Source organism: Saccopteryx bilineata, chromosome 1 (genome assembly GCF_036850765.1).
Source record: "Saccopteryx bilineata isolate mSacBil1 chromosome 1, mSacBil1_pri_phased_curated, whole genome shotgun sequence".
Taxonomy (NCBI): Eukaryota; Metazoa; Chordata; class Mammalia; order Chiroptera; family Emballonuridae; genus Saccopteryx; species Saccopteryx bilineata.
Window position 1 is genome coordinate 298,979,002 of NC_089490.1, and position 26,226 is coordinate 299,005,227.

The 26,226-nt window shown below is 38.0% G+C and overlaps 1 protein-coding gene across 1 annotated transcript in view; it reads left to right on the forward strand.

The window, feature by feature from the left end:
* The first annotated feature begins 3,578 nt into the window (after positions 1-3,578).
* SPEF2 (sperm flagellar 2) overlaps positions 3,579-26,226 on the forward strand; it is a 167,731-nt gene continuing 145,083 nt past the window's right edge. Inside the window, 5 exon segments of the mRNA XM_066244327.1 lie at positions 3,579-3,643; positions 10,838-10,940; positions 17,070-17,322; positions 22,338-22,478; positions 24,356-24,420. Coding sequence (XP_066100424.1) covers positions 3,586-3,643; positions 10,838-10,940; positions 17,070-17,322; positions 22,338-22,478; positions 24,356-24,420 — 620 coding nt within the window. The 5' untranslated portion in view covers positions 3,579-3,585.

Consider the following 26,226-nt stretch of genomic DNA (forward strand, 5'->3'; position numbering starts at 1 on the left):
AGGCTTTAAGCATATGAACTGGACTGGTCACACAGGATGACTGGAGGGGAAGGATTGCCTTGGCAAGAGTGGTTTTTGTGGACACTAGGGAAATATTTGTTGAATTAATGAGTGTAAAGTGAGCAAGGCCATCGGAACACATACTGAAGGGGGGAAATGAGAGAATGGTCTTAGGTGATGACAGGGGAGATGAAAAAATACATGCAAGATATACATGGAGGATCAAATAAATTTTTTTAAAAATTTGTCTATGTATATGATTTACGTACATATAAACACTGAATTGGTCACCTATAAAATCAAAGCAGCTATGTAAAATAATTGCCTCAAAAACTTTTAAAAATATTATGAGGAAATCTAAAATACTAAGCCAATTGGTAATACAATGAAAAAATTGCATAGCTCTATAAGAAAAGAACAACAAAAAACCAAAAAAAACCATTTACTTGTCCATTACAGTCAAGCATAAACATGTGTAGTTTCTCATTTACCCCTTATAACTCTGTCAAATAAATATTGATGTTCTTATTCTACAGATAAGAAAACTGTGGCTCAGAGAGTTTACATAGATTTTTCAAAGTAGCAAAGATAGATCAAAAGCAAACATCCAGACCCAGGCGTGTCTAGTTCCAAAGCTTAGACTTACTGATAGTATAAAATTCTAATTATGAAAAAAATGTTACAATTATTATTTTTTTTAAAAGATGAGGTATAATCCAGTTCAGTATACAGAGTGGTTTTCAAAACAACTTGTGATCTCAAAATAACTCTTTTTTAACCCACTTTTTATTACAGAGGAGAACTAAAGGGTGATAATTAAGTGACAGGTTATGTTTTAAAAACACATTTTCTAATTTAGTTTTAAAATTGCTGTGGCAGTTTCAATTGGATGCGGGAGCCAAATATTCTAAAAATTTTATTTAGAGAAATAATAAGGACACTATCTTTGGCACAGTGGGAAACAGTCCAATTTTTAAAAATCATCTCTCCCTGCTGATGCCACTTGAGTGAACAAACAAATCATATATTCTATTAACACAAAACATCAACATGGTCAGTGCTAGAAACTTTACCCAAAACTTGATTTCAATGAGAAAGCAATAGATTTAATGTTAAACTTGGACTAATTACTAAATTTGCAATTTTAAGAAAAAAACACATAGTAATATGCATGTATTTAAGTGATAGCTCAAAATTTTTATCCATATTTGAATGTCAGGTCATTTTCAAGTTGAATGCTTTAAGAACCTCTGCCCCCCCCCCCCAAATCATCTTTTTTATGAAACAAAGAAGTTTGACTTTAAAATATATATATTGATCAATTTTAGTAAGAGAGGAAGGGAAAGGGGAGGAGACAGAGAGACCAGAACATTTATCTGCTCCTGTAGTGCCCACACAGGGAATCGAACTGGCAACCTCTGTGCTTCAGGATGACGCTCCAACCAACAAAGCTATCCAGCCAGGGTGAAGAACTTTGCCTTTTATTTTTGTAAAGTGTTTATATTTTCATTTATCTAAATCTTGTATATAAAAATATTTTCCAAAATACCACATTGTCAGATTATGTTGACTGAATCTCAGTTCCAAAGACAAACTCTACAAATAACGCTTGGAAAGAAACAACAAATAACAACCCAACAGCTCCTATGGACAGGCACAGAAATAACCTTGCTTTGATGTGGAGATACCAGCTCACACCTGTAGGTGGTTTATGAGCTCAGGCATTCATCTCTACTGCATCAACTGTGGAGTCTGACGCACCATTATCTGCACACTTTCCCAAAAGCAATGTTTGCAACAATCTAGAAAACATGTGTTCTTTTCCCCAGGTTCTACAGACTGAAACTAAAGCTCCAAACCTCTTACTAAATGTAGTACTACTAGTCATTAATTTTAGTGTACTAGGAGTGCCTCGGAAGCCATTTCTAGGCATCTACCCATTCCTCAGAAGCATTTTCAGGGATGACATGTTTCTTATGCATAAAACTTTATTAGACATATTCCCTAGGATATGAGGCTTTTTAGATTCTTATAATCTTCCAAATTTGGATAACTAGGAGGTTAGACATGTTAAATATATCAGGTTCCAATTCTGTTGGCTATAAATCTCCTTCAGAATTCCCATGTAGCCATGCCTGCTGTGCTGGGTGTGAGGGAACCCATGGGACAAGAGATTTAACAGTTAAGTAGAGCCAAAAGGAAAATTGTGCTAAACTGTTATCCCATCAGGACACACAGATTAACTCTAGATTAATTTTAAAAGACCTTTGTTCTAGTAGGACATTGCTGTCATTGTTCCTACAGTTGAAAAGAATCCTAATTTGATATAGGTAGGCCTTTTGAGGGAAAATTCCTTATATTTGTGATATACATCATTGATTATCATATAAGTTTATGTATACATAATGTGTATATATATATATATTTTTTTTCTATTACTCCATCTAAACTTTCAGAAATTTAGAGAAAATTTAAAGGAAAAATTTTTGCAGTTATTAAAAACAGTATGAAATACTTTATTCAAAGGACTGCTGCACTGGGGTTTTACAGCAGAGGAAAGTTGAGGCTCAGTTCCAAAAACAATAAGGAAAATTGAGGATTTATAGCCAAGGTTGGGGTCAATGGATGAAAAATTACTAAGAGATAATTGCATCAGGGACAGGAGGGATTCTGGCTAACCTGACTTGACGGGAGCTGAAGGCAGGCCAGGCAGATATGATATCAAGGGTGGGGGATGAGGAGTTTGATCAGATACGAGGATCGGGAGCATTTCCCAATATGACCCAGCAAGGCTCTTGCTGCACTGATGAAGGGGAACAAGAATTGAGCTTTTGGTGGGGCCCCTGGGAGAATAGGGCGCAGAGCAGCCTGACTCAGGTTTGGTCACTGTGAGAGTCTTTGTCAAAGTACATATGACCAGGAAAAAAGTTTATTAAATATTCATCTCTCAAAACAATAGAGAGAGATGAATTATCCTAATGGTTAGTTCTGCCACCACCAATGAAAAGCCCGTTGAATGCTGGGTGTCACAGCTGATACTTAGTCTGGCACTAAGGGACACATTGTGTCCTTGCCAGGGTAGCCCATACAATAATAGCAATTAATACTGACAATTTGACAATCAATGACCAAATGGTGGCCCTTAGAGCAAGATCTTCAACAGGTTTCTTCAAAAGAGAAATAAGAAGAAAAAATATTCCCCTTCCATCAAGACTCTCCATCTTTCTGCTAGTCCAAAACCCCCCTACTCGGTCCATAGCTTTTCCTGTCTCACCACTTCTGCACACCCACTCTTCGTTAACTTCTTGGCCCCCTTACGGGCCACCCAGCTGACCCTGTGCCGCGTCTCCCTTCTGCCCATGCCTCTGACCCTTCACAGCCTTGCAGTCATACCCGCCAGAAGGGGGCAGGCCACGATTTTCTGTCCTCGGTGCCTGGGTTCTGTCGCCCCTCCTCTTGTAGCCTTTCACTGAGCCCCGGCCTGGATACGCTTCCTTAGCAACGGGTTGCCCTTGGCAACAAGAGGACGCGAGCCGGTGGGCTTGGTTTCTCTACTTGCCGTGCGTGGGACGCCCAGGCCGAACCATGTCGCAGATATTGTGCCAGTGGCTCAACCAAGAGTTGAAGGTGTCCCAGACCGTGAGTGAGTGACACAGCCCCGGGGGAGCGGGCCAGGGGCGAGCGCGGCGCGCTGATGGAAGGTGGCGGGGCTGGCGCGAGCCGAGCGGCAGGTCGGGTGCCTGCGGGTCCTGCAGCGCCCTGGACCCGTCCAGCCCCCTCTTCCCTCATCCCGGCCACCGCCGGCCTCCCCCATCCCCATGCTGCCATCAGGGGGGTCCAACCCCGCAGTTTCTAACCTACAGTGCTGGCAAGCCAATGAAGTATGAGGCCTGAGAGCCAGTTACCGCACTCCTAGGTGTCTGTGCTGCTGGACCAGTTACAATACCTTCCCGGAGACTGTGTCCTCCAGAATCAAATAGACCCCAGTCGTACTTTCCATACTTAACTGCCATCCGGAGAGGTGTGTGTGAAGTGAGTTCATGCCGAATGTGTTAACATTTGCAAAAATAGCCGTTTTAGTCCCAAATTTATGAACATTAGCTCTTTCTGACTACTGTTTACTCTTGCCCAAAAGCTACCTTTATTCTAACCTGATTTTATCCCAACCATGAAGTTGCCACCCCAAGTCTCTAAATCTCACAACCCCCCCGGGGAGGGGTGACAATGTTGGATGCTGGTAACTTCTGTGATAGCCAAGAACTTCCAGCTCAGCACTGCACTCCAATCTCAGCTTCTTTCCATGGTTTCATCAGCAGGTGTGGTATTTTTTCAGCCAGTGTGGTATTTGCTCAAGGCAAGAGGTTTTCAACCCAAATCATTTCAGTCTGTTTTCCCAGATGCACCTTTGTGTATTACCCATTTGTTACCTCTTATTGAACATGCAGGCACTGAACCCCAGACCCTGTGCTAAGTAAGCCCTTTACATATTTAATCCTAAAACAAAAAACCCTAAGAGACATCTCAGTTGTATAGACAAGCAAAAGGGACTGAGAGAGGTTAGTGATTTGAAAGTTTCTGAAATTACAATATTTGTGTATTTTCCCATTATAGCAAATCTATAGCAAAGACTGTCATTTATAAAATATGTAAAAATGTTGAATAGATTAATTGACTTTTAAGAGATAGACTGTTCTTTTTCTGATTGATTTTAATTTGTTGTGTTTACATAGATTCTAGTGTCCCACCGAATACATCCCTCCCCACCCCGACTATGTTCTTTGTTTTTATTTTTTGTATAAGTTTTCATAGGTGGCTAATTTTGCTCTTTTGTAGAAAATATTAGTAGTTTTTGTTTTAGGAAGTGATATTTTCAATTATTTGTCCCAGATTTTAAGGGCACCTTTTATTTGGCTCCTCTTGGGCAGGGCCTATGCTTTGTTAGTCTTACATCAAGACCTTTTCAAAAGTATCAAATTTTATTTTTAAACTAGAGATATTAAAATATTCTATTGAATATTTATTTGCACACATTTTATAATATATTGTGGTGAACTTTATTGGCCTTTGATGACCTTACCATATCAAAGAGTCCTAGAACTTTAGATCTGAAAAAGAATCTTAGGCATCATTTTTTTGTTCTTTGGCATATGAGGTAATTAAGTAAGATATATTTAGAGATTTGTTTAGGGCAGGGGTAGTCAACCTTTTTATACCTACCACCCACTTTTGTATTTCTGTTAGTAGTAAAATTTTCTAACTGCCCACCGGTTCCACAGTAATGGTGATTTATAAAGTAGGGAAGTAACTTTAATTTATAAAATTTATAAAGCAGAGTTACAGCAAGTTAAAGCATATAATAATAATTACTTACCAAGTACCTTATGTTGGATTTTTGCTAAGTTTGGCAGAATAAATCTTTATAAAACAACTTACTATATTTAAATCTATCTTTTTATTTATACTTTGGTTGCTCCACTACCGCCGACCATGAAAGCTGGATCGCCCACTAGTGGGCAGTAGGGACCAGGTTGACTACCGCTGGTTTAGGGTTATACAGCTAGGTAGTGGCAAGTTAGCAGTAGATTCTGAGCCTGCTGACTTTTTAATTCATTCTTCTTTTTATCTGGTAGCATTAAACTACACAGTTTTTCTCATGCGTCATCCCTCAGGGTCATTAGGAAATATATTGCTTCCCATGGAATACAACAGATTTGGATATTTTCTGGCTAGCTCGGCAGCATTTCCCTCCATTAAAACTTGGCTTCCTTTGACTTGAAATTGAGACAGCAAATCTAATAACAAAATCTAATGTCAAAAATTTTAAGCTATGAAGTGTCAAGAAAATAATGGCACCCAAACTTTAAATCATGAAAATGGTTATTGTAAGATATAAATTTTGTTTCAAATAGTAAGTCTTGAGAATTATAATAAAGTCTTCAAAGGAGAAGGTTGACCATCCAATTCTTATACGGGAGAAAGAGAAACTGCCAACCTCTTTTACCCAGAGACCACCATGTAGTTGAACAAAGTTGGGTTTATTGACTTATTGCCAACAAGAAAACTGTGGGGCATCTCAGTAAGAGGGTGGTAGAAAGAATTTAAGGCATTTAGTCTTGCATTGGTTTTTTTTTGTTTGTTTGTTTTTTAGGAGGGTTCAAGGAAGTGGTGTTTTGCTCTGAGTTGGATACTGACAGATGCACAAGCAACTATCTCTATGATTGAGTGTTTTAATAAATCTTATCCAGGAAGTAGGTACAATGAAGCACAGCAAAGCCACAATTAAAAAAAAACCCAGCAACCACTCATAACAAGCAGATTCGTGGATGTTTGGTAATTTCTGTGTTTTGTACGATATTGTTTTTGTCTGAGTACAACATGATTACAGAGGGATTTTGTTTTTGTCCTGATCCAGCAGGGTCGCAGAGCGGCCCTGTGTGGTGTTGGTGTGCTGTGAAATTATGCTCAGCAGGAGGATGCCGAGGCCTGGCTGTGAGGGCCTGATGGGGCCAGGCCCGGGCCCAGCCTTCAGCAGCTGCTTTTCCCTCTCTCGGGTGAATGCACATTTGTTTGGCTTTTTTAATGTGGTTGATTGTGCAGGCTAGATCTTTGCTCCTCTGTTAAAACAAGAGCGAAGGCCACTGAGCATGGAATGTATAGGTCTATAGACTCTTATCTGCAATTCCAAAATCCAAATAATCTCTTTATTCATTTGGTGGCAAAAATTGACCAAAGATGCTACGATGCTGTTTAGTCTTTATTCCTCCCACTGAAATATTTTGAGGTAGAAATGAACTGTGTTGGCACATGTTTCTGGTGGGCATGATGCAGCCTACGTGTGGGCTTGTATTTGAATTTGAGGACAGTGTCAGGTATAATATTTGCTTTCTGAATACTGAATTACCTTTAAATAAGAATGTCTGTACTATAGTCATTGAGGCTCTATTACTGAGCTTATGAATTTTCTAATTAATATAACCTGTTATCTTAAATTAGAAGGCAATAATAATAATAATAATAATAATAATAAATTATCACTGAGCATTTACCATATGCCAGGAGTAACACTAAGGACTTTACATGCAATATCTCATTTAATTCTTAAACCATCTCTGATGAGGTACAGCTCATCATCCCCCTCTTAGAAAAGGTGAGCAGATAAGGTTCTCATAGCTGCCCAAAGTCCACTGGCTTCTTTAAGGGCAAGGAGCCACACCTAGAGGCTTCTTCCCCAGCCAGAGCTGTCCTCGTTGCCATTTAGGAATATAGAAGGCTTATCGTCTTCCTGTTTTTTCTCCAGCTGGCTCAGGCCATGTAGGTGAAGAAGCACATGGACCATTTCCCCCATTGGCCCTGCCTAAAAGCAGACCTTTCACAAAGGCCCACATCAGGGATTCAGCAAAAGAAACTTTAATTGTGGGGATCTGTCAGGCGGTTTGGAAGATTGGACGCGCAGTTGAGTCGTGGCTGACCAACCTCATCCTGGGTGTAAATCATTGTAAGCTCAGCGTGACACTCCTCCCTGGGCTCCCGTGGTTTATTTATTTCTCACACTCCTCACTGTTCCTTGTCCTACAGTCAACCCAGCTGTTCCTTCTTGTGAGAAATTTCAATTGTCAGTGCAAATTAACTTATAGAGGGGGCTGTCATGAAACTAGCCATGATGTTTAGGAACAGTTAGTGGGAAGAAAAATGTGATAAACCAAAGGAGAGAAAATAAACTTTCCTTTCTTTTCCTTTTTTCCTCACTTTTTCTCTCCTTCCATTCCCATTTCTTTTTCTGACATTTTATCTGTTCTCTCATACTTTTTAATTTATATATTCCTAGCATATATATCTTTTTGTTTTCTTATCTAATTTCTCGCATGCATTCTTCTTTCTTCTCCTTTAGTTTTACTACATGTTTTCCCTTTGTTGCTTTTATTGGTTGCTATAGTTTTTCACTCACTGTTCTCTTTTCAGTCTGTGTAGCACACAGTAAATCTGAATGAAGTATGCATACAAAACTTCAGATAGATCTATTTGAACTTGATTATTTGTAGTAAACTCCTTGATTGTGAAATAATGTTTTTATTCTTCTTTGACCTTTATATCCATACATGCCTCCGTTTTATCCATTTTAAAATTGCCTTATTAATACCACATGCCAATTCAAAGGTAGTGGATAATGGTTTTATTTTTCTAGTGACCTTTTTGTAGCAAACAGATTGTTTTAGACTGTTTGCCTGCTACATCGAGAGTGATGGAGTCAGATACAGTTATTCCCCAGTTATTCATGAGCTAGACTTTAGGCATTCAGTCAATGTGAACAGCAGGTCTAGAGCAAAACCCGGAGGAGTGGAGGGGAGGAATGAGACCACCTGAATACAGCATAGCTCCTGAGTGCAAAGATAGTCTCCAGGCTACTGAGAGCAATCCAGCCTGACCTGTGGTGGCACAGTGGATAGAGCGTCCACCTACAATGCTGAGGTCACTGGTTCGAATCCCTGGGCTTGGCCAGTCAAGGCACATATAGGAAGCAACTACTACGAGTAGATGCTTCCTGTTTCTCCCCCTCTTTCTCACTCTCCTTCTCTCTCTCTCTCTCTCCCTCCTCTCTCCAAAAATAAATAAATAAATAAATAAATAAATAAATAAATAAATAAATAAATAAAATCTAAAAAAGGAAGGAAATCTATGGCCTGACAATGGCTTTGTCTAGTGGCTCTTCAGAAAGCAGAGCGAAGAATGGGGATGGGCTAGGGAAGAGAGAAGGGAGAAAAGCCGAGAAAAGGAAGCAGCAGACAGAAGAAAAGCAAGGCACATCCAGAGCAGCCCAGATGGCACGGTGAGGACAGTGGTGGCAGCTGAGCCCAGGCGCCAGCATTGCGGGCCAGCAAGGGCAGGTCTTGGCAGAAAGGAGAAAGCAGCAGTGACTCAGAGGAAGAGGTGGCACGCCTCTGCCCTTTGGAGGTGGAAGTAGCCATTCAGATTTCAGTTGCTTCAAAACAACTACTATTATAGGAGGCCAGAAGATATTTAATAGGTTCTAAGGCTAGGCAGTTCGGGAGGCCACCCTGAGTAAATGGAATCACTGGGAATACTTGACATCATTTTAACTCCTTTATTACTGTGCTGATTCAACCTAAAGTATTGGGGTGTTATTAAGAGTACAAAATGAGTTGGAAACAAAAATTACGAAAACTTTGGGCAGCATTGTGGGCTGGTGTCAGATGTATAAGAGTCTTATTCCTATGATAATGTAGTCTTCTGAGTGGGGTCTCCGTGCAGGGACCTCTGGGGAACAATTCACTTCTCCCTGCTGCATCACACACTAAGCATCAGGTCTATAAACCAAGCATTTCTTCGTGTTCCGTTAGCCACCTTATTATCAGTCTGATAGATATCAGAGGGTAACCTGGTACCAATGAGTTTGTGATACTGCCATGATACATATAGAATATGTTGACTGCTATTGTTTAAAAGACATGTTAAAGATTTCTGTGGGATTTTGAAATCATTTGAGATGATGGCTTTGTCCTATAATAACACAATTTATGTATCAAGTTTATATATCATCCTCAAATACCTTGTAACCGTATATTTTTTGCTTCATAAAAGAAGTGACCACAAAAAAAAAAAAAGTGACCACAAACTAAAGACATTTTTTTTTTTTTGTATTTTTCTGAAGCTGGAAACGGGGAGAGACTCCCGCATGCGCCCCACCGGGATCCACCCGGCACGCCCACCAGGGGGCGATGCTCTGCCACTCCGGGGCGTTGCTCTGCCGCGACCAGAGCCAGTCTAGCGCCTGGGGCAGAGGCCAAGGAGCCATCCCCAGTGCCCAGGCCATCTTTGCTCCAATGGAGCCTTGGCTGCAGGAGGGGAAAAGAGAGACAGAGAGGAAGGGGGCGGAGGGGGGGAGAAGCAAATGGGCACTTCTCCTATGTACCCTGGCCGGGAATCAAACCCGGGTCCCCCGCACGCCAGGCCAACGCTCTACCGCTGAGCCAACCGGCCAGGGCCCTAAAGATATTTTTAAAGAAAGCAAATTTTATTAAATACTTAATTTTCTTTTTTTCTGCACTTACCGTTGGGTGTCTCATATGTGGCAGTCATGGTACTGATTCTCCTACATTACCTCTAATCTTTAAAATAGCTCTCCAAGATAGGTATAGAAATGTTCTGTATGTTCCAGGGATAGAAACTCAGGAAGTACATAGCTACCAGGGGGCAGGGCCAAGAATTCAGCATAGCTGCCTCTGGCTCCAAAGCCTGTTCACTCCGGGCTATCTTCATTGGTGCACAGAACAGCTGGACCAGAGTTACCTTCCAAACTGCCAAGGGAAAGTTTGACCATGCTCAGTAGGCTCTATTTCAAAAGATGAAGATGAGTTTTGTAAAATTTCCATTGTGAAAAGGTTAAAATTAAGTCTTAACTATTGTTTAAAAAAGTTAGGTTGTGCCTCACTTGGCCAAAATATTACGCTACTATCATCCCTAGGTTGTATTGATAACGGTGGTATTACAGCATAATTTTACAAAATATATTGGAAGTTTGTTGTTGACTATATGGTCATAAATTTCATTAGTTTTTTTTAATTTGATCAAAAGTTGTCTTTTCTTTCAAAATTTCATATGTTATCAAGTATTGATGATATATGCAGGAACTTTTAGTAGATGCCTACTCTTAAACTTCAATATTTCTATTTGGTTATTAAAATATATTTCCAGAAGTATTTTATGGAATTTTGAGTTCAAATTAAATTATGGATTTTTACTCTATGAATACATAATTAAAGTGTATAATCTCTATGTGTGTGATGTATTTACTTTTTAATCTCTACATTTAAAAATTCAGGTCCCACGTCATTTGCAAAGGTATTTGCCAGTGGCTACCTAATTGGAGAAATTCTACATAAATTTGACCTTCAGGATGATTTTTCAGAATTTTCAGAAAGCAGGTTAGTGAGATTATTTCTTACTATAAGAAGAAATGGTCAATTCGTTTGGCATTGCAATGGTTTTAGCCTCCATTATTAACTTTTAAGAATCATCAATCTAAAGATGTTTTAAGAGCTTCAGTCGGCCAACAATTCCTTTAGTATGGAAATTGTCACTTCCTCATGAATACATACTTCAGTGTTCCAGGTGGCAGCAAGACCTATTTTAATATCTGCTATATTCTTGCAATCTTAGGCCAGATTAGTTCTTGGGTTTTTTTTTTTACGTGGTTCTGCTTTCTTTTAAAAGAAGAAGTGAAACAGTAAATAGTGTTCTGGCCATTTAGTATTTTTCTTTGTGTTCAAAATATAAACTAGAACTTAACTAATAATAAAAAAGAAATCCATTGTATTTTTTGGTTTTAGCAGCTATATTGAGGTAATTCATGTATGGTATCATAATTCACCATTTAAAGCCTGCAATTCTGTGGTTTTAAGTATATTTACATATTTAGAATAATTACAACCATCACCACTATCTAAACAACCGGTCTCTGGTACATACTCATCTATTTCCTGTCTCTATGAATTTGCCTGTTCTACATATTTTGTATTGAATGACTCAAACAAGATGTGGAATTTTGTGACTGTCTTCTTCCACTTAGGATGTTTCAAGGTTCATCTATGTTGTAGCATGCATAAGTACTGCTTCATTTCTATTCATTTGCTGAATAATTATGATTGGATATACCACATTTTGTTTATGAATTCATCAATTGATGGGCATGAGTTATTTTTGGCTACTATGACTAATGTTGCTATAGACATTGTGTTTTTACATGGAAATGTTTTCATTTCTCTTGGGTATATAACTTAGGAGTGAAACTGCTGGGTATATGGTCTAAGATTATATTTTGAGAAACATCCAAACTGTTTTTTAAAGTACCATTTACATTCACACTAGAAATGCGTGAAGAAGCTTGGAATTTCTCCACATCCTTGTCAACAATTGTTTATTGTCTATCTTTTTTATCATAGCCATCCTAGTGTGTTTTTGGACAAATGTATAATAATATGAAGCCACCATTATAGTGTTATACAGAATATTGTCACTGCCCTCAAATTCTCTGTGCTCCTTGGATTATTACAAGCCTAGACTTATGAAAAAGTTGATTTTTGTAATTTTTGTCAGTTTTCTTACTGCCTTTATAGAGAAGTGGTTTTTACAAGTACTTATTCTGCCATTCCTGAAGTCCCACTCTGAACCCATAATGTTTTATCCTGATATTTCCCACTCAAAGATTCTTTAGCTTTTGGCTGCCTGGAACATGAGGCCTCCATTGAATAGAACCTGCGTTGCAATATGTCGGGGCAAAGTATTCTGATATTCTCATTCAAGAAATGAATGATTCTTTCACAATCCAGATTTTGCTAGTTGTACAGGTAATAATAGTAAAATACAGGACACATCATGGATTGGAAATACATATTTCATCCCAGACAATTTCTTAAGTTTCTATGGTACTGAGTCACATTCTAATCCATACCCTACACCCCATATCTCTCATCTCTTGCTCCTGTTCCTTCACAGTTTGGCCCCGACTGCCTGCTTTGCTGGAGCTCCCAGCCCTATGCCACCTGTTTCCCCCTGCACTGCCTTCCCACCCATCGAATCCAGGAGCAGGCTTTAAGGTGTAAATTTCCTAGAATAGGCAGATCGATGTCCACACCCCCCTTTTCTCCTATTGGCTCTCTCAGGAGATTTCATATGCACAGACTGATTTGTGATGACATGTGTATAAGCAGATTTCCAGTCATTTTTTGTTGTTTATTACCCTTGTATGAAGATTATCAATTTACCTTACACATTGACTTATTCCAACACTGATGTCTTGGTTGTTACTTCCTTTACTTGGACCTCTTTCACATTGCACATTGAGCATTTGGACACCTTGAAGTTAGAGGTATTAAGTTGTTTTTATTTGCAACTCTAGGGCTATTACAGATATATTTGGCTTTCAGTCAACATTTTTTGAATTAATGAATAGCTATAGATCCAGTAAATCCAACATATAGAAACCTTTACTGAACTTCTCAGTATGAAGATAAAACTCTACATCCACATCCCTTAGGTATGATATTCCCATCAGTTCAAGAACCTTTAGATTACCCAGTTTTGCTTTCTCCAGGCATGTCTTACAAGGTGCTCATCCAGCATGACCCTCATCCACCTTTTCAGCCACATTTTCCGCCACCCTGGAGCCCTAACCCAAGCTGCCCTGCTCCACAAACATGCCATATATTTTTGTTATGCTTTCTACCTTTGCATATTAATAGCCTTCCTTCACTTTCAACACAAGAAACTTTTATTCATTCTTAGGACCAACTTAAAATGCACCCCTTTTCTAAACTTTTCTTTGAAATTCCTAGCAGATTTAGTTTCCTTTTTGTTTATTCTAATAACACTTTGAACAACACTTTCCTTTTCACATTAAGTTGTAATTATTTATTTACATGCCTGCCACGTGAAGGTACCCAAACAGTGGCTCATGAATGAATACATGAATGCTTACTCCTCAACTAGTTTGCAGATTTGCTGAACATTGCTCCCAACGTTGCCCCTAGCCCATACCAGACACACTGTAATGTTTCTCTATTGAATAAATGAATAGTGCCGAAAGTGCACCTGTTTAGCCTTAGGAAACTTAAAGGGTCATACTGACCATACCACACACACATATTTCAGGTGCACTGAATTGTCTCTTGTTACCAGGACCATTGAGGGCCTTTATGTGAAATGGAAAAAGAGACCTGATTTGAATGGAAACAACTATAAAGGCACAAGTGTTAGTGAACAGAGAGCTCTTTGCACAAATAAAAAGGATGGTTGAAGCAACCTCTTGCCAGGGATAGGGCTGGGAAAACTGAGCAGAGGGTCACTTTCACGCCCTTGCCCAACTTTGGGTGGGTGTGAGCCCATCATGTATAACAGCCTTGCTTTGCCCATGGCAAAGACTGACTCTATCCCCTGAGAGTCATCGCAATCCTGCAGATGGGGTAGGGGACCTGCTTCTCCTGACAGCCAAATGCTATCCATCTGTAGTTCTTGGAACCCACTTTTTAAAATAGTGTAGTTGGTGGGGAAAGTGTCCTTCTTTGTTAAAACCTCTGTTTTTAGGCAGCTGTATAATGCTAGAGCTCATGACTTGGTGAGTTTTAGTCTAATATTTTTAGTTTCTTTAGCCTAAAATATAAACAATAAAGTATATGTTGCTCATAACTAAGTTATTTACCTTGGAAATTACTGAATTTTAAAAATAACTTATCTAACTCCAAAAGACTTCTCTGTTTCTGAATATTTTTAGTTCATCTCAAAGGGTGGGAAATGAGCAGCTTAGTTCAGAGAACAAAATGTGAAGAAGCCTAGCTATTCCCTGGGAGGGCAGCTTCTACCCACTCTGTAAGGTGTATTCGCTCACCAGGTGGCACGGAGGAGAGAAGACAGGTAGTCCCTTGGCAAATTAGAATTTCAAGTAGGGAGAGGGAGGACTTTTCCCAGAATACATTTCTTATTCCATAGAGTCAGCACTTACATCATCTGTCCCCAGAGCAGAGATGCCCCAGGGGGTTCTCTCTGTTCAAAAACAACTGTTGATCATCACGTTATACTAATCGAGCATATTCTATAACAGGAATGGACTTCCAGCAATGTACATACCAGTGATATTCCCAAAATTTTGATTAGTTGGAAATTTGGAGTATATGTTAAAAACTTCTAGGAAAATGTACTGTGATACCTGAATACTTTGACCACTCCTTAAAAGGCATTTTGAAGCTTGATGTGTGACTGAGCCATACCACTAGCAGGCTGACATTGCACTCAGGGGGTCAGGCGATACACGTAGTAGGAGAGGAATGTCCTACACTTTTATTGGGTAATAGGCTGTGTTTTGTTGAAATTTAGAAATGAGTAGTGGTTACTTTTTGATTCTCCCACCCAAGTTATGTTGCTCCTAACCTCTGCAGCCAAAGTTACGAGCCAGGTCAAAGCTCTGACAAGTGGGTGTCAAGCCATCTCCTTCCAAATATGTGCAGTGGATGAGACATACAGGACTCCTCAGAGAGGATTTGAAAGGTTAACCACCATAGAAGCTAAAAAGGGGTATAAAGCACCTGTATAAGGAGGGACCACAAGTCATTGATCTGACAATTCTCTTTCCTGGTCATACCCTTTAAAATATGGTCTGTTTTCTCCCAATCATTTTAGGCAAGTGTTTGTCACCTCACACTGTAAAGTCATTTGTTGGGGAACAAACTGCAAAACTGGACCTGAGAAGAAAGACCTAAAAAACAATGTTTGCTCTTATTGTTGACAAGATTTCTTGGTAGCATTCATTTTCTCTTCTCATCCCTTCTAAGATCTGTTTCTCTTTTATTAATCTGAAATATTATATTCAAAGTTTGGTTGATGTAGTGTGATATCCTAAAATTTCTGTTGAGTTATAGTAGACAGAGGAAATATGACAGGAAGTTACAGCACATAAGCAGAAAAGAAATTCAAGTTCTGTGTCACTCTTGTTGTTGACATTGGCCTTCCCATGCGACTGGCTTCTTATTCATAGTTAGAGTTCATTTCCGTATTTCCCCAGCCCCATCTCCTTTCAGAGAGAGGTTGTTAACTTGCAGTTTGGCTAGGTTTCAGGAGATTCACAAGCACTCAAAAATGCTATGCACATTTTGTGTGGATATGTGTTTTCTTTCCAGGTCTCATCAGATTTTCAATGGCATGTGTGATAAAAATAATAATAATAATTAATAATAATAAAAGGTTTAAAACCACTACTTGAACTACTTGAGAACAAGCTCTTGAGCAACAGTATATTAGAAGCAGTATATAAAGTTTAAATGTTAAGTGATCTCTATACACTTATAAAGATTTAATTGCAATTGTTGAAGATAATAGTATCTACCCCAAATAATTTTATAGTCCAATATGAAATTATTGAGTGAGTAATTCTAATAATATTAGAAATTCTGCCAAATACATGTCAACTCCCTCTGTTGTAAGGTATCATTTGGGTTGGGGGTAGGACTTTAACTTATATTCAATTATATTCAGTATATTTCTTTTCTATTCAGGAAAGTCACCAAACATTTGGGAGCTAAAGAGAAACTAGGCCAGTGGTTAAAATTGATATTTATATCCAGGTGGATCATATAGAGGCACAAGAATTGAAAATGCTTCCAACATTTTTTGCTTTATTTCTATCACAGGGTTCACAAGCTCATTAACAGCTCTAGGGCATTTGAAACTTGTATTACAACACTACCTCAACTTATCACTATCCGTTTACTCATCTAGGGCAGGCACTATGTGTTATTCATCTTTGTAAAAACTTAGTGCATTTGTAAATTTATTTACATATTATTTACATAATAACTCTAATAAATATAAATCGATCCTTGGTATATAATAGGAGTTAGTTGAGAGAATAAGTTAATTAAATGAATGAAATAATGAGTTTCTTCTAAAATGTGAGCCTAATTTGATAATAGGTGATTCAAAAATATATCTTATAATTAGAAAAAGTTTACTGACTCTTAAAGTAGTAATATAAACTGTAAAGTGATTTGATTGAATAGCTAATGTTTCTTAGTTAAATATATACTTTTGGCAGTGCCCAAGAGGATCATTGTTAGAGTTTTCAGTGCACTATTAGGGCTATTTTCATAGCCTAGTAATTTATCTAACTAGTAATAATATTATTTAAAGCAATGGACATTTAATTTTTAGTTTTGACCTCTGAGTAAAGTATTTTTCAAAACCATAGTTAGGTTTTTCCATTCAGAAGAAGGAATCTAATAATCTGGTTTGAATAAATTCTTGTAGAAATTTTAGCCTCTATTTTAGCAGGAAAATGAAAAACATTAATGAGTTCTAATTTAGCCATTCAAGAGAAAGAAATGCAGAAATTCAGGACAATAAAAAAGCTCAACATGTTCACTTGATTGAGTTGTTTTAGAGAAGAATAAATGTACTTAAAAGAACATGAGAATATTCAGACTATTGGGTCATAATAGTATCTCCAATACTTACTTCTTTTCAATGCAATGTCAATGTCTAACTAGGTAAACTATTTTAATGCCTAGGGTTTCGAGTGCCAAAATTAATAATTTTTCACGCTTGGAGCCAACACTTCGCCTTTTGGGTGTGCAGTTCGATCAGAAGGTGGCTAACAACATTATCATGGAAAAGCCTGGGGCAGCCACAAAACTTCTGTATCAATTGTATATTGAACTTCAGAAAAAGAAGAAGAGTGGACTGACTGGAATGGAAATGCAAACGATGCAGCCCGCAACCAGTAGGAAACTTCAAAGCATGAAAAGCGAGGCTTTTCGAGATGTAAGTACAGAAGGAAGTGTGGGCATATCACGGTGTGAAACTTGGTAAAGAGAAACAACAGTGATGTTGCATTCTCAAAGAGGCCCCTTTGAGTACATGTGTTCCTTATGTGTGTTATTGGCCATATTTGGGTTTGTTTTATGTTAACAGTTTCGATGCACTTATCTATTTTTGATGTCTCCCTCCGTGCTATCCACATTTCCAATAGCTTATCAAATTCCGTTTGTTCCTAATCCCTCATGCTTTTATGCCTGCTCCTGCCTTTCCAATGATCCCCCTATCATATCTGCTCAGATCTCCTTATGAACCTACTAACTTCTCCTGAGCTTCAGGCTTTGTACCAGATGAATCTTTCCTGAATTCCACTTTCACTACATTCATCTTTTGCTTAGAGACCTTCTATTTTATGCATTTCCTATTCCCCAATTTAGACTGGCATTTGACAGCTTTTACTAAATGTTCTTGACCTGTGTTGCTAACTTTATTTCTTCATAATCCTCAGCATAAGGTCTTTCTTCTACATTGGTTGGCAGCCTGTCCTGGAATGGCAATAGAATATTCCTGCCCTCTCCTCTCTCTCCACTAAGCTCATCCTTCTTATCTCTTCTTGTCCTCCAAACTTTTCTTCATCTGCTTCTATGCAACCTTCCTAGTGCCCGGGCACAGGTAATTCTCATTCTCTCCTATTCCTGATGTCACTGCTAACTTCTCGTATTTATTGGTCTTACGCCCTCACAAGATATATTTTTAGTTCCTCAGATTCAAGGAATATTTCTAATACCATGCTTTGAACAATGCAGATGCTTATTAAATATGTTTTGATGAATTGATATAATTTCCTAGTTGAATACTCTCCTGTTCCTTTGCTAGCTCCTAAAGCTCAGTGAGGTGCACTAACTTTTCCAGGTTCCTAGGATACTGGGAAGTACTGCACTGATGGAATGCCCTAAATAGAAATGGAAATGATAAAAATTTTAAATTTAATTCTGAAACAACAAGGTAATAATAGATATGAGGGACAGTTCTACTTTCCAATTTGTCTGTTCTTAATGGACAGCCTTACGAGCTTGGCTGCAGAATAAACTCAGGAGAGCTGAAAATTAGATTGGGCTTAAAGCTCAATAATTTAGTATTGCATCTACCCTGTTCACTTGCAAGTTGATTAACTTTGGGCCAGTCTTTAGAACAGTTTTAATCATCCCAACTGTGAAAACAATGATGATCATTTCTATCTGCCTCAGAGTTAGGCCTTTTTTGTAACTTCAAGAAGATAATACACAAGACAATTCTTTGTAAGGTATAAAATAGAAGACAGTAACAAGTGCTAAAGAGCTGTGTAGACGAGGCCAAACAGAAGACCGTTGGGTTTAATGTTGGTGTACCAGAGCCTGCCAATCATCTATTGAACAAATATTGGTTGGGCTCCTGCTTTAAGCCAGGCACTTGCACAATGAACCCTAATCTTCTTAGAGCTGCTTATATTTTAGGGGGATAAAAATGTTTCAGTAGGGGGGTTTAGATTGCAGTGAGCTAAGGAGTAAATTGGAGATGAGAAAGAAGGGAGCATAGACTATTCTTTTAAAAAAAGTTCAAGGTGAAAGAGGAGAGGATGTAAAAACAGTGGTGCAGGAGAAAAGCTCAAGGGAAATGTGAGTCTGTTCATTTTCTGGCTGTAGATACTGGGACAACCTGCTGGTTGAATGAAAGGGTCAGTGGCAGGAGATGCCTGGTGTGAGGATGAAGTAGGAGGAGATCCTCTGGGAAGAAAAGAGGAGGAATAAGTCCACGGTTTGGATGGAGGAGAGATGACATTCTTTAATGCTGGATAGAGGAAGATATTTGTTGCATAATAATATTAAAATTCATTAAACATACATAGAAAGGTGCCAAGCCCTGTTCCAGGTACTTTATATATATGTTTTGATGATATATATCATCTCGCTTGACATTTTTTACATCAGTGCTATGAGATAGGTTTTTTTTGTTTTTTTTCTATTCCCACTTCACAGATGATAGAACTGAGATAGAGAGGTTAGGTAACTTGCCCAACTTTATGACGCCATTAGTTGAAACTCAAACCTCAACAATCTGACTCCAGAAGCCACACACTTAACATTAGGTTATCTGATATATCAATGGGTATTTCCTGGGTCGTGGGAAAAATAAGAATTAAGTTGAAGATATAGATACATGTTGGAGAGGTAGGATGTTCAAGGACTTTACATTTTTGTTGTCCCTGTGAAGATGGAAGCCAGGCCATTTTTTCACAGAGAAGAGTTGGAAGATGTGAAAGGGCTTAAAGTCAGCTCAGAGGTCCTTACATTTTTTCTGAGTTAAGTGCGAGTTTCTACTGAGACAGTGTTAGAAGGACCAAAAATGATTTAAGCAATGGCACCATTTTTTTAAGTGAGTCTTCTCACTTAACTTCTAAGGAGATTACTTTTGAATATAAAAGTTAAGTACAATGTCCATATTTCTGTGTCTCACTTTATAATCACATTTAAGAATTTATTTTCTTGGCATATTGCATTCTTCAGTGGCCTGGAAGTTTTAATGTTTTCTTACTTGTTACTAGGAAGTGGCTCCAATAAAAGGGAGAATCTGGCTTCTTATTTATCTATGTGTTGAAATTGGTTTTATAAAATTATTTTTGTGAAAATATATTTCCAATAATCTAAATACTATTTATTGAAATTTAACTGAGGACAAAAACTTACTATAAAAGTTTATATAGGATTATTTTGTAAGAAGGAATTCAAATTATGTTTTTGTATTCTTATATTAGTTAAGGACATGAGTTATTAGTATGGGGCTTAAAATTATTTTAACAGCCAACAATAGTATGATATTTTATAGAAATTTTGAAGACAAATTTTATGTGTGCTTATAACAATACTAATTTCTAATAATGGCATCTTTTGAAATACTTTCTTCATTTAGAGACTTACAAACCTGATACCACGTCAAACTGATTTCAATCTGATGCGGGTTACACACAGGTTTCAAGAAAAATATGTACACATGCAAGAAGATCTTGTCCGCATGCAATTTGAGAAACTTGAAAAAATTCAAAAGCACAAGGAAGAACAAAGATGTTTTAATATCGAAAAGGTTTTATACAACAATTTTAACAGAAACTCATTAGTGCATAGTATACTGTTTGTAATTTATGCCTAAGTACACATTGCATAAGCATTAATGTGGCGCAAGGTGCATGTGGCTGATGCATGACTCATGCTCTTCCCTGCTCTCACCTCGCTTTCTTTCACCTTTCCCCTTTCGCCATCCCCACTACTGCTGACTGTCACCTCCACTGTTGGCTAAGAAACAAGAACTGCCATTCTATGGAATGGCAGAACAACCTGATCTTTTTTTAAGTTGTCCAGTAAAAATCTACGACTCAGATGCATTAGTGACGAGGTGGCGGTGCTACTGGCTACCTCAGTGAAGGCTATGACCATTGTCTCCACTGAGGAAGTCAGAGTAGACATTTCCCTCTCTCTTTTCCCTCTTTTGAGTAACTCCTTTGGTCTCCCTCTCCTGCCCTCCTTCTCTCTTCCTGTCAGTGTGGCTTGTTTCCCTCTCTAGCGCCCTTAAACATCTCTCAACATCTTCTTGGCTTTGACTAATTCCCTGTTATGCCTCATATTTCTCTGGAAGTCTTTAATGATCTCCTGTGCCCCTAAGGACACGAGAAGACAATGGTGTGTGAAATCACTAAAGACTTCTCAGAGGATTTCAGGTGGCTGTGTGTATGGAATGTGTAAACTACAGGCAAAAGATTTATAGTTCTCATTGCACTGTAAATCATTTTTTATAAATTCTAGTGTTTAGAATGATAAGAAATCGACATATCCTGAATGTAGTCAACTCCTTGTGAGGAAGGAGGGAAAGATAAGAGACACACTCTGGGAGATATGATCACATTACTTGCCACAGAGTGGATGAAGGCTTGGACCTCCCTGGGCATTTCATGGTACTAAGACAAGGCACTCTTAAAGTAGTGTTTCAGTTGAGACAGGGTGCTGGGACTCTATATGCAACAGCCTGCCCAGCTTCAGTGTGCCAAGTCTACTGCAGAAAGTTGGGGAAAACAAAGTATGATACCACTAGATATTCGGAAATTATTATGTTAAAAATAATAAGATGCAAACAGCATGAAAGGAGGAGTCTATCTCTTCTCGATTTTCTTAAGAAAAAAAAGATAAACATATTGCAGTTAAATGAAAAGTCACATTTTAGAAAATGATGGGAAAATTTTTGAATTATAATTTCTGACATTTGAATGGTGAATTGACATTTTTCATCATTGGAAGTAGGTACTAGTGATCTTATTAGTTCTAATATAATGCTTTAGCAGTGAAGTCATAATTAGTTTCACATATTGTCTTTTAAATGATTTGTAAAATATTTTTATTTTTACCATCTTTTCATTTATGTGTTTCTGCTTATATATTTCTTAAAATAATTATGCCTACATGGAGAAGATATGATTCAATACTGATATCACGTAATTTAGTGTTAGTTCAATATTTTATGTAGTCTCTGAACTCATCATTTCATAGTGACTGAGTTTCTGGGAAGCTTGTCATTTCTAATGGGTTCCTAGGAGACCTCCTAGAGACCATCTCCAAGATCGAATTTCCTCTACAGTCCACTTCAGAGACAGAATTTTCAATTCCCATTATTGGGCAGGTCATGAGGGTGAGACTGGGAAAAATCCTACTCTTCTTTGTATTTGGGACACCTTTATATTCCTTTTAGTGTCAGTACCCAGAGTGAAAACACACACATTTGACTGGCATAATTTGGGGGCTCCCAAACTATGTTTTAATATACTTTTCAAGCTGTCATATTGACACCTGCTTTGTACCATTATACAGGTGTAACACCTAGTTCGTTAGTTAATTGATGAGTTCTGAAATTTCAGTGTGTATATGTGTACCCGTGAGTATGTAACATTGCCTGTTATGCTGATGAACTGATCACTAAAGTAATGTATATGGGACATTCAGCAACGCTTGAGCAGAAGGCGGCAAAATGAAATAATGGCCAAAATCCAAGCGGCTATCATACAGATTCCTAAGCCTGCACCAGATCGCACTCTGAAAGCACTTGAGGCCCAAAAAATGATGAAGAAGAAAAAAGAGGCAGAGGTGAGTGATAGTCCTTTATGAGGGTATTGACTTTATCTTAATAAAAAAATGATCTTTCCCTAAAACATACGGAGAGACTTCCCAAAACTACTTACTTTCTTTTCAAATGATCTCTGGCATTGTCCCTTCTCATTAAAACTCTTCTACTATATTCCTAGTCAATCCACTTTATACTGTTATTTGTGCAGAAACAGAATGTAGCTTTAAGCCAAGGAAGACAAATTCCTATTAAATGACAGTACCTGTCTGGCCTCCAAGGTTGAGGATTCTGTGGTCACTAACAAACTAGGCTAGAATGATTGCTGTCATAATGACCCTGTGTACCTAGTTGAGGTACACAGACCATGTGTGTGCCTTTCCTACTGTATGTTTTTACTCAATTTCTCCTCACCATGCTGCCCTATTTTTCTATGAATCCTAGAAATGGTAAGTGATTTGCTTGTTACCAGTATATTTTAATTTAAGTTACTTACACAAGTGATATTTTGCTAGATCATATGAACTGTCAATCATTCCAAAAGATGCAATCTGATTGTATTTCACAGGGGAGCAATACTGCACTTTGATACAGGTTCTGTCTACCTTACATACCTCTACAATCATGTCTGTGGCATTCTCTCCCATGACCTTAGAGAAAGATTAATAGCTCCCACTTATGGAGCATCTGCCATATGTCAGGCAATGGATCGGGCACTTCACATTATCTTTAATTCATAAATAACTCTCTAGGTCAGGTATTATTTTGTCCATTTTTTAGATAAGAAAACTGAAACTCAGAAAGCTGACATGATTTACCCAATTCATAATGCCAGTTTTATATTAATTTTCAATTATTTTTTAATATTAAAAATAATATTGGGTTTTATATTAATTTACAATTATTTTTTAATATTAAAAAGTCCTGTGCTTGAATTCTAAAAATCATTACCCACAGAGGATTTTTTGACTCCATTTTAAAAAAGTACATGATTCTTAAATTTCCTAGAGTTGATTAAATTTTATTAATAAGTGCAGTAGACTAAAATTAATTTTTTTAAATTAAGTGAGAAGCAGGAAGGCAGAGAAACAGACTCCCACATGCACCCCTACTGGGATCAAACTGGCAAGCCCACTATGGAGTGATAATTTGCCCATCTGGGAACATTGTTCTGTTACTCAGCAACCGAGCTATTTTAGCACTCGAAACTAGGTAATAGAGCCATCCTCAGCACCCAGGGCCAGCTTGCTTCAATCAAGCCATGGCTGTTAAAGGAGAAGAGAGAAATAGAGAGAAAGGAAAAGGAAAGGGTTGGAAAAGCAGGTGGTCACTTCTATGTGCCCTGAATGGAAATAGAACCCAGGACTTCTACATGCTGGGCAGATGCTCTACCACAGAGCCAACCAGCCAGGGCCTAAAATTAATTTTTTAGAGAGCAAATAAACAGTGTAAATAAGGTTACATAAGAAATGTTCAAAATACCTGAGACACTAATTTTTAAAAAAATACTTATATAAAAAATGCTTATTCTAATTTAAAATGATTGCAATTGAAAATGCCAACTATACTTTAATGAAAAATTTTTAAAGCTTAAAAAATTATGTCTTAATTCTTTGGTGATCTTTATTCTTATTAAATGCCCTTTCTGTACTGTTATAAATAAAATTGTGAACTGAATGATTCAGATTAGGCAATTTTTGTATCATTTTAGGTATATTTAGCCTAGAGTAGAAGTCACAAACCAGGATTATGAAACTATGCTGGAGCGCAGTTTTTCATATCTTTCCTAACCAGCTTGAATTAGCAGTGCATGTACTTTATAAATTTAAATAAATATGATAAATGAATATTTTAAAATTATTTTTAGAGGCAAAAAACTGATTATAAATTTTTTTTAAAGGATGTGGCCAACGAGATTAAGAAGTTTGAAGCATTACTAAAAAAGGATTTTCAGGCAAAAGAAAGGTGGGATGTAAATTATTACTATTATCATCATTATTATTATTACTATTATTTTCTTTTGCAAGAGTGGGAGAGAGAGGGACAGGAACATCAAGCTGCTCCTGTATGTGCCATGACCAGGGATCAAACACGGCAACCTCCACGCTCCAGGACGATACTTCAACCAGCTGAGCTATTGGCCAGGGCTTAATTTTTATTGATTTTTTAGAGGGACAGAGAGAGGAAGGAAGATTTGGGGGGGAAAGGGAAACATTTTTTTTCCACTCAGTCATGCATTTTTTGGTTGCTTCCCATGTGTTCCCTGACCGGGGATCAAACCCTCAACCTTGTTGTTTCGGGACAATGTTCTTAACTGACTGAGCTAACTGGCCAGGACCATGAGTTATTTTCTTTCTTACCTGTAAGTTTTGAATATAATTTACCTGGAATGTGTTCCAAAGATCTTTTCACTTTTCAGAATTTTCATTAAGAGAGTATTTGACAGAAAATAGATGACTTAAGTTCAGATTAATTGTTCATCGTAACTTTTGTAAAGTTCAAGAGGGAAAGTGGCTATTATGATGGAAAGTTAAATTATTCTTCTATGCTCTGCTTACTCTTCTAAGTTCACACACATTATTTCAAACAGTCACTACAATTATTTCAAGTTCAAATTTGTCACAGTAAAACCTTTACTAGACTCTAGTTGTTTCTCACGCTGCATCCCAGCATTTAGCGCAAGGATTCAATAAAGAGTTGTTGAGTTAGTTTGTTGACCAGTTTGGTGAATCTACTGCATAAAGTGCCTGGTTAATGGGCTCTATTTGCCCAAAGATAAAGATCTCCTATTAGGGGGTCATGACTAACAGAAAATAATTAATTAGACTACATATGTTGGAGCAACTTGAGTTGTTTTTTCTTTCTTTCATTTTTCCATGGAAACTACCAAGCTTTATTCATTTACAATTTATAGAATATGTAATAAATCTTTTCAGAGAAGAAAGATGCAAATTATATACTTCAGTTCCATATTAATATTTCTGAGGGAAGGATTTAGAGTCAAATGAGAACTAAGAAAAAGCTAAAAGAAGAAATGGTGAGGAAGTCAGGTATGGCAGGAAAATAAAGTCAAATGAAAAAAATGCATTCAGTACCTTTCCTCCCACCCTCCGCAGAACCTCCTGAGACCCTGTCCTGACTCCCACTCCCAGTTTTCGGTGCTTCCCCTGACTCCATAAGAAAGCACCTCCCAGCCCACTCACCTGGGCAGCTGCCACCTGAACCCCACTACGTCCACCTGACCTTGGCCCATGAAACCACTGAGTTTCTTCTAGCTCTTTCACTACCTCACCAGCCACACACTCTGGAGTAATAAACAGATGATACCCACCAGAATGACCATCTTAAAATATTGAAGTATTTTGTTATTTTACAGTGAATGGTCTTCTCCGTAGCCCCAGGGCTGGCCCCTTTCAGGGAGTGCACATAATGTAGCTAGCAGAGAAAACCACAAGCACAGCAGCAGCTGCCAATCCAGTGCCAGCATCTGTTTTGATGATTAGTGTCCTTGCCATGTCAGTTACTAAATGTCTTTAAAAAGATCATCCCAGTGTGATTCAGCCCCCGACATTCACCCTGCTCCCTATTGCCTGTTAACTCTGAACCTAGGTCCCTCTACCAGTTAGCCCTAGAAACCACAAAAACAAAAGTGGGTTAAATGAGTTGGATGTTTCCTTCTTTCTCGTGGAGTAGAAGTCAGAATGTAAGCAGTCCAAGGTGTGTGTTGTAGCTCCAAGGGCTTCAAGCACTGAGGTTCCTCTTTCCTTTTGC